Source organism: Micropterus salmoides, unplaced genomic scaffold (genome assembly GCF_014851395.1).
Source record: "Micropterus salmoides isolate LMB-PRFRI ecotype aquatic unplaced genomic scaffold, ASM1485139v1 Ms_hic_scaffold_16, whole genome shotgun sequence".
Taxonomy (NCBI): Eukaryota; Metazoa; Chordata; class Actinopteri; order Centrarchiformes; family Centrarchidae; genus Micropterus; species Micropterus salmoides.
In genome coordinates, this window is record NW_024040707.1 from 7,782,495 (window position 1) to 7,796,286 (window position 13,792).

Below are 13,792 nucleotides of genomic sequence, written 5' to 3' on the forward strand. Positions count from 1 at the left end.
ACAAGAGGGCAAATACACAACCATGAAAGTATCGGAAGAATGGTTTGATTATAGTATATTAAATGTTCTATTTAACAGTGACGACAGTGTTCATATTCCTTCTGACTGGAATATGAACTATAGTGGAGGTTTCCAGCTCTCATGGCAGTAAAAAAAGAACAGAGTGCCTGACCAATCCTGGCTCTTATAGACACATACCGTAATTCAATGTCAAAAGAAGCAGATGGACCGGTGACATGAGCATTACAGGCAAAGCATCTGGCTGCCTCATTACAAGGCAAATGGATGCTTTCAAAGCATGTGTGATGCAGTCTAATGTTTTCAGCAAGTTCCAGCACTGCTGCCACGTCACATTTCAGCGAACCTCACCTAAACTGTTCAACAGGACTGGGTGACATCATCCTGTCCATTACACAGAGTGCCAACTGTGGAGGCTAGCAGTGTTAGCACTGTAGGATTAGGCACTGCAGAGTATTATAATGCTGGGACTGAGCAGCTAAGTGAAATGGGCAAGCTGTGTCACATGTCTTTTAACAAGATATGCTTTGATGGAACGTGGAAAAAAACATACCAACATTCTTCCTTTTTTAGTCATTTTTCATTCAACATTACTACTGTATAGGCACAGGATCAGTGTGTGAAATATCCTCTTAAAACCAAGGGGGTCCAATGCCGTTATTGTGTCAAAGTCTGTTTCCGAGAACTGAAATTTAACCAACAGTAATCGCCAAAGCAATTTAAGACCTGTTCATTTAAAACCGAACATACCAAATATGTCAAAAGCTGGCTGCTGGCATATGCAATTTAGGAAAAAGCCCAGAGCAGGAGGGTATTGTACGCACGCACAATGGCTGTGGGAAATAAATAGCTGATGAAAATAGACTAACTTGTTGGCAGAGATGAACACTCAGAACTCAGAAGGAAATATTGCATATTTTACACACAGCTGGCACAGCATGGATACCATCATTAATTAATGTATCTTTATCTTGCACCACAGTACTGAGATGGTTATTGACCTTGTTTTGTGAACTGGTGGGCTTTTACAAACACATCCGGTGTCGGAGAATCACTAAGCTTGTCTATTAGTGGTTTTATTTTTGTTGTCCAACTTTTGTATTGAAAATGAAAATGAGAATTCTTTTTTATTGTTTGCTGGGATCCAGAAGATGAGGTTTTTGTTGGGAAATGGACTCTTGTGGAGATTTAAACTGAATAAAGGACTCATTCATTGATAACTGTGGGTTTGTATTGAGCACAGACTGTATAATACACTGTGGTACACTTGAAGTTCTTGTCATCAGTAGTTCTTGTCATCATACCTGGTTGTTCAGAAATGTGGAGAGATTGTCATGTACCAAAATACACGGGACCTTTTAACATACAAGAATGCATGTAATGTTTTTGTGTAAATATATAGAACATGGAATTTCAAAATTATTTACATTAAAAGATGCCAGCCAGTGAAAAAAATTTCAGACCCTGAAACTAACATCAACTTAGATATCACTGAGTGGGGTGTAGTGAGAGTGACATGCTTGAAACCTTCAACCCATCAAGAGCAGTTTAACAGTTATTTCCTGTACTGTTATTCAGTGTTGATTTACCCCTTAAAATATGCTGAAATAGACACTATAAAAACATCCTGCCTCTGAAAATAGCCATACAGAACCAGATGGTCTGACAGATGAAGTGGATTGGCAGTGACAATAACAAATGTCTTACCTTATCTAGTTTTGCCTCGATTTCTACAACCTCCGTCTCCACCTCGTCAATATTTGCCCTGAAAAACAAAAGCAAGAGAAGCTGTTAATGCATGGTATGTGGAAATTGGCAACTGTAGGACTGAAAGAAATTCCATTAAGGTCATTCGTCTCGTTGGAAAACAGCCTTTCTACAATCTGCCTGTGATTTCCCACACTCTCAGAAAGCGCGAGGACACTCCATAAATCTGTGAGTGACAGATGGAGTTTTCCTGAGCCAAACCCAGACGATGTACGAGCGGCAGCGGGCAAGAGTTTGGGGTGTGCTTTAAGTGAGCGAGACGCCGCCCTGGGAGCAGTTCAGCTCTGTCAAAACAAAGTGACAGACGAGATCTCGACACAGTGAAGGAAACATGGCTGTCAGGCTCATCCCAAACCCCAGTCCACTTACCCACTGTCAACACCACCACCACTAATGCCACACCCAACCGCACCACAGAGAGGTGTGATTTACAGTACACCCAGAGGCTCACTGCTGCATGACCTACCCCCCTAAATGCACTGTCCCCAGCTTTTTTTCACATACTAATGTCAATAAGGAGTGTGTGTTATAAACAGATCGGTATTGGTATCGGTACTGCCTTGATATGTTCATTTATATGTGCTCGTTTTGCCATTATCTGCTTCCTGCTGCACAGTGGGACCTTGTGGTTTAATTGGCGTATAAGATCAATAGCCAGCCTGCTCATATAATCACAGTTCTGCATCCCTCAACCTATCTTCCCATTTTTAGCCACACTAGTGTTGTGGCTCAAGAGATGGAAATGTCAGTCAGTGGGTCAGTCGAAAAAGGTTGAAAAAAAGTTTATCAAAAGTTTGGTGTCGTATAAGCACCTCTGCAGAAGCATCCTGGCAGCTTCCGTCTTGCTTTCTCTGATACACACTTAAGACTAGTTTTCCTTTTGATATCAAGGAAAAAGTGTAACGAATCACAGCGCTACACACAGCAGCTCCGTGATGAGAGTATCTGTGACATATATCGGCCATCCGCTGGCAGAATATAAAACTTGTATCTCTGTCTCATGTCTTTCTCTCTGGCCTTGGGTGGATTAGCCTGCTCGGCCGAGCTGTAGCAAGCTCAGGGGATGAAGGATGGCACTTGCTCTCATACTCCTCTCTACCCCCATGCTGCAAGCTTTTTACTCTCACCATCTCCTTTTAAAACGGACTAAGAGAGAGAGAGAGCGTGTGTGTGTGTGTGTGTTGGGGGGTGGCACATATTACCTAAATAATCAATACCATATTATTCCACATGCGGCCGTGTGTTATTGTAACTTAACTGATCTTGAATGGCCTTCAGCCAACCACACCCAGGTATAATCTTGCTGCGAGCAAAGATGTTTTCATTGCTGATGTCATTATTGAAACTGTCTTATGTGATGATGCAGAGCTGAGCAGGTTTTGGCTTTTCAGGAGGCTCTTTCCCCTCATACCTTTTAGCAGCTGCCTTGATCTTGATAATATGATATTTTATTTTCCAATCACCACAGACACAGAACAGAATTCATGAACAGCTAAAAGCAGAGGCTTTCAGAAGTGTTAAATTTTGTAAAGATCAAGATCAAGAAATAAAATCTGGATCATACCAGTGGATTTGTTTGTTTTAACCTATTAATCAAATGAAGGAATGCTGCATTGCTGCTAGATTGTCCTGCTTTCAGTTTATTTCACTGTGGTATGAATATCAACTTACAGAGACATTTTAAATGGGTCTTGTCGCAGCAGATATTTAGTTGACTTCACTCTTTGTTTTTTGCTGTTTTGAAAACTCTCGCTGTTGGTGTTTTCAAGGTTTCATGAAAGATGGACTTCACACTATCGTTTTAAGGGATAGTACAAAAATGATTAAAATTAGTAAGAACTGAACATTGTCACTCTAAAGAGTTAAAGAGATGGTTAACAAGACGAAGACAAAACATTACCTCCTACACAAAAATGTTTACGTCATGTCTTTTTTATTTAATCCTTGCAATCCTCACAGTTCATTGACACCAGTAGGTATTACCTGGCTATAAAGGGCATACCTATAAAGGGAACCAGTGCCTTAGTGATTTATAACCCTCCGTTAAACCCACCCTTTATGTACATAGGGTTAAGGATATGATAGTGTAAATTATGTTTCAAAGACTTTTATATCTTGCCAAATGCAGAGGAGTGGGACGTACACTGAATATATTTTATTATGTGGCAATGAAAAAAATACAAAGGTCAACAGTGGGGATGCTACTGAGTTTCGGCCATGTGCTCCAAATGCAGCTAAACCAGTGTGGCTCAGCATAGTGACAGCCCAGCTAGCTGTTCCAGATGTGCGGACAGTGGGGCAGCTGCTCCCGCTGAACCCACTCCAGGCTAGAACCCCCAATGCCCCGTCTCACTGCGCATTGCCTCCTATAATGGATGCACATGGTGCCCCGGGCCTGTAGCCACGGCAACCATCTCCTAAGTGGGCCGCAGAGGTCCCCGATGTGCTTGTGAGTTGACCCTCATTCACACCACGGGGAGCGGAGAAGCTAAGTAGATAATGACTCACAACACAGCTACTGTGACAAGAGGCGACGCACCATTAAAACCTTGTCAGGAGACTATAAAACTGCAGTAAAACATCGCTGATTAACTCAAACAAAAACGCAGTCTATGGTTGTTCTTAATGCTTGATTAGGAATGAAGAGCAACAACACAATAAGTTCATAACTTGCCAAGTCAGATTGAAGTTACAAGTGCCTGTTAGTGTGCAGGATTAGTCTGGGATCATTATTGTGACATGGAACAGTGCAGTTAAGCAGCGGTGTAAAAACATAATAAACACAAAAATTGTGCTGAGCAAGCTGCAGCTCCGGTGGTTTCTGGCTGGTGACATGCTGACGGGGCGTCCAGAGGAACGGCTGAGGTGCCGTTTACTGGCCCAAAATTGCAGAACACCTCTGTTTCTTTTTAATTCAGGAACATCTTAACTAGTTTCGCATGGTGCTAGGTTAAAGCCTTTTGAAATGTAACGTAAAATAACATTTTACTAAATTTTATGTGGTGGGTGAACTATGATTTTTAGAGGTTCTACAAGCATCATCCTAAAGAAAATGTTTCCATTATTCCAGTAAGCAGAAGTGGAAAAAAGTATTCAGATCATTTACTTAAGTAAAAGTACATATTAGCAAAAAGTACTTGAAGTTTCAAAAGTAAAACTACTTACAGAACAATGGCCTCTGTGAGTTTTATACTATTACGTAAAAGTTATTATTGAGGAATGAATGTGTAGATGGAGTGTGTACCCTCTCTTTAGATGGATGGAATGTATTTTACTATTTTATATACTGTTGAGCAGTTTAATCAATCAATCAATCAATAAATCAACATTTATTTATGTAGCACTTTACAGCAACCAGCAAACAACACAGCATTCAATAAAAGACAAGAAAAAAACATGAAGCCTAGAAAACAGTAAGCCAGATAAAGTTACCTAAAATCATCAGAAGAAGAGGGAAGTTGTTGCACCACTTCTGTGTATTAAAAGCCATTCTAAATAAATAAGTTTTAAGTTTTATAGTGTGAATTTCAGGGGGAAGCTTGTTCCAGAGTTTTGGGGCAGCAACAGCGAAGGCCCGATCGCCCCACTGTTTGTACCTCGACCTCGGGACTTCTAAAGCCCGTTGACCAGAAGACTTCCGCCCACCCAAAGTTAAAAGCTCAGACAAATACTCCGGTTAGGCGGAAGCCGGCTAGGCCATTTAAGGCTTTGAAAACACAGCATAAAATCTTGAAATCGATTCTAAAACACACCGAAAGCCAGTGTAGTGTAAATAGAACGGGAGTGATGTGTGCACTTCTAGATGTATTTGTTAAAAAGCGAGCAGGAGCATTTTGTAGAAAACGCGAGATGGATGTTTGACATAGACCAACATAAAGAGCATTGCAATAATCTAGCCTTGAACTAATAAAGGCCTTTTCTAGATTGTGCCTATTAAGAAAAGGTTTAACTTTAGACAGGAGACAAGTTTAACTGTAACTATGCATCATATATGCATCATATATTCTGGTCTCAGCTGCAGAGCAGACTAGACGCTAGCTTCAAGTCATCCTCAGCAATCAGCGAACTGTTTGTTATCAATCAGTTTTTTGCTCTTTCCTACACTATTCAATATCTTCAGTCTCTTTCTGCTCTTCTTTGACTCTTGATTCAAAACCTACCTCAGAAGGTTTCATTAGTGTGGAAAATATGGGAGACTAGAGAGGAGAAGAAGTTGGCGGCGGAGGAGGGGAATCAATGCGTTGGAGACAGGGCGGCCCTGTCTGTCTGAGGGCCCCATTGTGACAAAGCTACTTCCTGTCTGGAGAAATGGCAGCATTTTGTTATAATATTGACTGCTTTAGTGTCCTAATTGAGGCTGGATTGCAGGGCTGAATGCCTGATCAGAGGGGGGTGGGATCCCTGAGCACATTCCCTTCAGCTACGTTGAACAGCAGCTTGGTTATTCTTAGCTGCATGGCTCCTAATGCCCCCTGCCCTTCCTAGCTCTTCTCCTCCTCCTCCTCCACCTCTTCCTGCTCCTCCTCCTTCAGACCACAACATGAACTAATGCAGGTCTGGAAGGCACGCCTGGGTATGCAATACAAGCACTTAAACAAAAATTCTACCCAGTACATTTTGCAGCACTAGTTAGTCACTCAATAATATCTTACCTTCCCACACACGACTGTTCTCTAAACCTCTTCCCCAAACAGCAATTGTCCAATCATAGCTAGGCACAACAGGATTGTGAAGCTTCAGATTTCTCAAAATGCTGAAGAGGAGTGAATAGTGCTGCAGTAAGAGCAAAACTCGACATTAAACCGTGTTTGTCTGAAATTATAACTAACTAACAACATTATTCCCATGGCGCACATCATTAACTATGTTTAAATGCAGGGTACTAATTAACAATTCCTGTTAACTAATTAACAATTCCTGTTAACAACTAGCACATCCACTGTGTAGTGTTTCCCCACCTTGTGGAGGCCTGTCTTGGTTGCTACTATAGGCTTTTAGCACAATTTCATGTAGCCACCACATGCATATTTAAATATTTTTTACAGGATTCTTGTATTAGTACGAGTCAGCCTGGAAACTCTAAAGAGTCAAAAAAAAATTTCAAGTAACTCATGATGCTAACGTTAATTAGCTAGCTAGCTATAGCTGATTAAAATCTGTTACGACAGTCGTAATTTCAGCCACCAAAAACGATGGTTGCTTGCAAGAAATTAGAAGCTTTTACCTCAGTCTGAAATCAACAATCTCTTGCTAAGGATTTCTACTGGTAAACCTGCCACTACACAGAAAGCTTGACAGGTAAGGCAACAATAAATTAGGTGGGAGGGCTTAGCGAACAGCCACTTACTACCCATTCAGAAGGTAAACATCCCTAACCTTATGACCTCCAAAGACATTTTTGCACTCATCCAGTTGGCGCCACATTTAAATCACCATCTTAATAATTTAAGAATTACACTGCCCCATAATCAGTTGTAACCCAATCCTAATGCATTCAAGGTGCAGAGGGAGTTCAAATGTCTCCAGTAATACGCTTCCCCAACAGCCCTGACTATTGTTTCATAAGCCTACAATTTATTTCCCCTTGAAAGCATAGGTGTGTTCCTCATACTTAAACAGGCCTGCTGTCTGTTCTGAATGAGGAGAGAACTCAGCAGCACTAAAAACACTGCTCACATTTCTATATATTCATATATTCACTATAGTGAGTGTGTCGCTGTCGCTGCATTCACCTCAAACCCTCTTCAACAACACACATTAGCACTAATAGCTTCACAGAAGTGACATGTCTGCTTCAGCCATTATTACATATTTATGCTTTGATTACAACATGCTGGAGGCTAGAGCATCAAACCATCAGGGAATGCATAGATAGCTGTATGTACTGGATGCGTGGTATCCATCACAGGGTTAATGTCTCAGGACAGGTGCTCACATCAGTTATGTCAGTATTTATATATTAAGGCCTGGTCTGTTTTCTACAAGTGGAGGTTAGTGCTCACTCCCCCCCTTTCTGATTGCCTACTGTGCCAAATATGTGTGTGAAGCCAAACAGCTGAGTGACAGCCATTCACTAAACCTTGTTTCTAAGACAACATTGGTCTACCCTGGCAGATAGATGACACTCTCAGCCCACCCACTCATTCAGTGGACTCAATACAGGGACCACCAAACCATTTCCTCACAGGGGCCTCTGTGAGGAAATGTGTCTGATCTCTGCCAGACTCTGTAAAGACACTGTCTGGTGTTTGGTTCAGTAGAGGACAGGACCTTCAACCCTTTGGGGTCACATGGTATCATATTAGTGTTGAGACAATTAATTAGTACATGAATCTAAAGAACTAAATTTGAGTAACTGAAAAATATATAAATATATGGTCAGCTGTTTGGTCTATAAAATGTCAGAAAATAGTAAAACAATATTTTTTTTGTCTGACTAGCAGTTTAAAATACATTTAGTTCACACTCACATAAAACATAGGAAAGCAGCAAATCATCACGACTGAGAAGCAAATTTGGCATTTCGTTTGAAAAATGACTTGATCAAAACAGATGCTGTTAAATGGACTAATAAATTGATCAGATAATAATTTTATTAAATATCATAAATATAAGACCTTTTCAAATTTGGACTGTTGGTGCAGGCAAAATAAGGCAATTGATAGTTTAAAAAATTTTTTTTTTACATTTTCTAGATTAAAAAACGAATCATTTAATCTATCAAATATCAGCAAATAGTGAAAAATGCCCATCACAAGGAAGAGCGAGTGATAAAGACTTAGTATGGCATGTTTTGTCTGACCAACTGTCTAAAACCCAAAGATATTGAGTTAACTATCATAAAACACAAAGACAACCAGAAAATATTCACATTTGAGAAGCGGGGACCAGTGGATCTTTTTCCATTTTTGCTGATGAATTTTCTGTAGGTTAACTAATCAGTTAATAGAATAAATGTTTTAGCTTTATAAATTGAAATGAATTTAAAAATAATCAAGAGGTTAATCAAAAACAAACAAACAAACTGAAAAACAGAAAAAACAGAGCCCATAAATGAAATATGGAGAGATAAAACAGGCAGAATTCTTTCACCATTTAATCAGACAAAAATAACATTTGTATTACTTCCCTCACTCTCTGAATACTAGAGCGTGTGCCCATTGTTGAGCCATCTAAGTCTGCCAGGATGAAAGCCAAACCCCACACTGCCCTGAGGGCTCTCAGTGAAGCAATGTCTAAATAGACAGTGATTGGTCTAACTGCCACCTGACCGAGCTTGTCTTCATAGAGGAGATCTAAAAATCTAGGTCTATTTTAGCAGAAGGGCATATGTGTACCCTCTCTGAAAATAATGAAAGGCCTCGTAAATCACTGACAAGGACAGAAACTCATGCAGGCCAAGAACAGGACAGCTATGTCTGCAGGAAAAGTTATAAAGACACACAGAAGAACTACATTTATATGAGACTCAGGCTTTCTGAAGCGACTGCTAACCACAAATGCATTAAATAGAATAATGCAGCAGTGTTAAAATTAAATCTATCAAACTAATTCTCCACAGTTTTGTTTTTGCATGAGAGGAGAAGCCTCTGAAATGTAAATTAGATTAGACAGAGTGCCTCAAAATAGATATGTGTGTGCATTCTTCATATTATCAGCAGCAATTCTCCAGCATTTTAGACGCTCATGCGTTACACTTGTTCAGCTTCCACTCTAAGTTCAGTTTAGAACAGCAGACCGCCACTGTGATTGTTAGAAAGGTTCAGATGTTGTGTTATTGTTGCCTTATGTATCTGATAATATTCTATTGGTGATTTCTTTGTTTTATGGTCTTTATGGGATGATGAAACTTGCTCACTTTTAACCAGGGTAGATCACCATGGAGCCAGTTAACTTCACGGTAACAAATTAAATAGTCAGCAGTCCGACTACTGACCAATCAGATCACTGAAAAACCCATCCCATGGAATCCTGCCTGGGACAAAATGAGTGAACTTGCAATAAAGTGATGCAGTGCAATAGAGACATATTTTATTTATATGTAGATCTTTTAACGGATCTTCTACCAAATGAAGGAATAGTTCCCCATACTAACAACCCAGTGAATATTTTATTCCATCGCTGCAGCTGAGAATAACATGAAGACTTTGTGATGATAATTAGAAGTTGTTCCTTTTATTAAGAGAAACAATCCACACACAGCTGATTAGCTCCCAGGAAATTAAAAATTCATACAGATAGACCTCATAAAGCATTCTCTTTGTTTCTCCTCTTTTCTCTCCTCTCTGCTTGGGCAGCAGAAATGGTTTTGCATTGTTTAAATATTTAAGTTTATAACATATTCATAAATAATAATAAAAAATACTCACTATTAGCCTTACTTTTAATATCTAAATGTTATTCTTTATCTTTTCAAGTAGTGTGATTATACTGTTTATATATCACTTTGCTCTAAATCACTTTTACCTGATGCAATAACCATATTTCTCTGAGTATCACTGTTAATGTTCTCCAGTTGTGATTCTGTTGATGTTGCATGTAATTAACAGTCTTTTTCACATGAACGTACTCAGAGCTGAGAGAGTTAACTGAGCCAGCTGATAACCAGCTTGCGGATACCGTCATCCAGTATTATCAATGAGTCCAGGTAACCTGAAGAGTTAAACTTGGGGAACGGAGTGTGAAATTGTTGGGCTGCGTGTCGTCTATGTAAGGAGTTTCTCAGAGCTTGAGCTTGAAGGCTGCCAGAAATGTACAGTATCTGAATGTGGAGGCCAGATGTGCTTACTGTAACGCCAGGCCACCATCAGAACATCTCTTATCCACAGATTTGTTGGGACTGGAAAGAACAGGATGGAAAAATATAAAAAGAAATTGAAAGAGGGGCGAGAGAGGTAAAGGAGTCTGACTGCAGACAAAGGGGGAACTTGAGTCTGTCAGACAATACATATTCGTCTCTCCTGACGGCGCAAGGCCTCTCCAAAATCAACACTCCTGATGTTTCTTCTAGCTGAAGGAGATATCTAGTCTGACGGGTTGAGTGCTGCACCGTAGATGACAAGTCAGCCTGCTGTGGGCATGGGCGTAAATCTCAGCTAACAGCAGGGGGGACAATAAAAATTTCTCAAGAGTAATTTTTGAGGGGGACACAAATAATACAGCCAAAATTGAACTTGTATAGGATATGTGTACACAGACAGAAGTCTTACTAGTCTGGCCAACAACACTAATTAATAGTTGTTCAAGTGAGACTGAAGTTCATAGATTCACCACACGGCCATTTTATCCTAAATAACTAACTCTAGGCTACATAGTAATTTAGGTTTCTTCTGGGATAGAGGATGTCTCAAAACCCAACACAACAGTAGATCTACGGTATCAGCCTAATATCGGTTCACACACAGGATTATTGCTGTAGTAAGAGATGCACAGATTACAGTTTTCCTGGCTGATTCCAGTTACTGATTTTTTAAAAGGTCTAACCTGCCGATTGTAATTTGGGCCGATTCCGATGTTATTTCTTTCTAAGATCTGTAACTGACAGCATACATAAACATTATTGTACCTATTTATTGGAAAAATCTATTTTTATTAGGATCCCCATCAGCACCAGTATAAATGTTAGCTATTCTCACTGGGGTCCATTCAATTGTATAGTCATAATGAAACATTGATTATAAAATAACATTAGCATTTTCACTGGAAGGAGCTGAAAATAAATTGCACACCATTTTAATTCTACTTAATTCTCCAATTTATTTTTGTGTTTAATCACAAACTACAGTAATCTGCTCACCTTGCTTTTCCCCTCAGACACAGAAGCACACACCTACCCTGTCTGTCTGCTCTGACTTTATTTGTCAGCAGTTTTATTTAAAAGAACTCCAGTTTCATACTTTTAATCCGCGATTCTGTTTTCACAGCAGCAGATGAGCCGCGTGTGGAGGAGGCTTGTTTTTAATTACCGACAGAGACCACCGTGATCTGAGTGACATCGACACCAACAGCTGTGTTCACTGTTGCTTTACCTGCTCCCTGCTTTACAATATCCACAGCGTCTCTTTCTGTGTGTTTCTCTGCAGACGTAGTGAGCGTTGCATGTTCTTCACTCTCGTGAATAACTTCCACACACCTAAGACGTGTTTTCGCCTGTGTGTGTGTGTGACATGAGCTTACTGTCTGTGCACACATGTGAAACACGTTACGTTCAATGTGACCGGCAGAAAATTGGATATTTGACAGTTCTCACCGGTCACCGGTCAGAGCCGAGTAGACGAAAATAAACGGCCTATTTAAGTCCCCAGCTGATCAATATGCGTATCTCTAGCTGCAGAAGATGAGTTCCAGTCCAATAAGCTGTTAAACAAGCTACCAAATAAGCTAGGTAATGTTTTAATAACAGAGTGGGCTCATGGAAAAATAATCGGTTATCATAACTTTTTGTCATGATTAGTTTATTAATGACTCCGCATCAGCTGTATTAAAGACAAAACAATTAGTTCATCCAATGCTTCAAGTGCATAAAACAGCCCTGCCAGCCTGCTTAACATTACTGGAGCTCCATAACTACGGATTTCAACTGATTTTCTGCCACCGGACACCTGTCAGAGGGTGAGAGGGAAAGCAGGCAGTGGACCAAACCACTGTGAGGCAAGAGAGGGGGGACTCAAAACGATTCTACCTATCTACACACTTTTATTGCCCTGTTTGCATTTGTATTGTTTTATTCTAAGTTTATATTGTTATATTACTTGATGTATTTTAAGGGGGGGGGGGGCTCAGATAGGAGGGGACCTAACCCCTCCCTCCCCCCAACCCCGTGATTTCCGTCTATGGCTGTGGGTGAACTTTTGCCTGTCTACTCCCTAGCCTCCTCCTCCTCTTTGCCCCTACCACACCCCTGCCAAGTCTCCCTCCTACATGGCTCATGTGATGGCTGTGTGTTGCTTCTCTGTACACCGCACATAAATCCTGAAGGAATGAGCTGCCCAAAGGCTTCATCCTCAGAAAGCAGCCCAAAAACACATTTGGTTTGCCTTATCCAATGAAGCCACAAACATAAGCAATATTTGAAATAAATATATCAAGTGTTTAAACTAAAGGCTCAACAAATGCGTTTTTGAAGGCCAACACTAATACCAAAAGGACAGATTGATTAATGCCACTTCTAAGTATATTTATATAAGACCATTCCTACACCAAAAATGACAAACGATTAGTGCCTCCCCTATAAATTTCTGCCTTGAAATGACACTTACATATTCTAGAAATTTTAACTTCCCCAAGAGTAATTAAAAATACATTTTATTGCTGGTTTTACTGACTGATTTTATGTAGCTGTGGTCAAAGAAGATCCTCAATCATATCGGAAGAGGACCACAAGACATGATCAAACCAAAAGAGTGCGTGAAATGGCGAATACTAATTAATATAAGGATGTGAACTCCTCTAGAGAGACAACTCTCTCACATTGTGTGACAGAGGAAAGACAGGTGAATCAGTTACAACATCCACTTATTAAAAGTTTTTAAGTGTGATTTCAAAGTATAAAGTAATATTTCCAGATAATACACAGCTTTAAAAGTAGTAATGGACTAAAGTTTAAGAAGTCAAAACAGACCGATTTAAATTGTCAAAACTGATGCCGATACCCTGACTTTTATTTCCTAGTATGACCCAAATTACACTTGATCCTACATTTCAAATAATGCAACTCAACAGAATTTGTTATCAAACTCCCAATGCAGTAAAGTATCCATGTCCAGATAACAATTTCATCATCACTACAACATCATCTGGGTTATTTTCTCAGACTTTACAAAGTTCTCAGAAAAGCTTCAGATGACATGTGTCCATCTCCATGTGTAAAATTGGTAGAATGCCAATGCCTGCATTAAAATAAATGAAAACATTGTGGAAGAACAACACATCTGTCTGTCTCAAACTGTAAGTCACACATTTAGACCCCTATGGAAGTACAGAAAGAAAAGCTTTCATATAATGAAGT

At 39.9% G+C, this 13,792-nt stretch overlaps 1 protein-coding gene across 1 annotated transcript in view; it reads right to left on the bottom strand.

Annotated features, from left to right (window-relative positions):
* acap3a (ArfGAP with coiled-coil, ankyrin repeat and PH domains 3a) overlaps window positions 1-13,792 on the bottom strand; it is a 69,114-nt gene that overhangs the window by 37,270 nt on the left and 18,052 nt on the right. Inside the window, 1 exon segment of the mRNA XM_038721905.1 lies at window positions 1,726-1,783. Coding sequence (XP_038577833.1) covers window positions 1,726-1,783 — 58 coding nt within the window.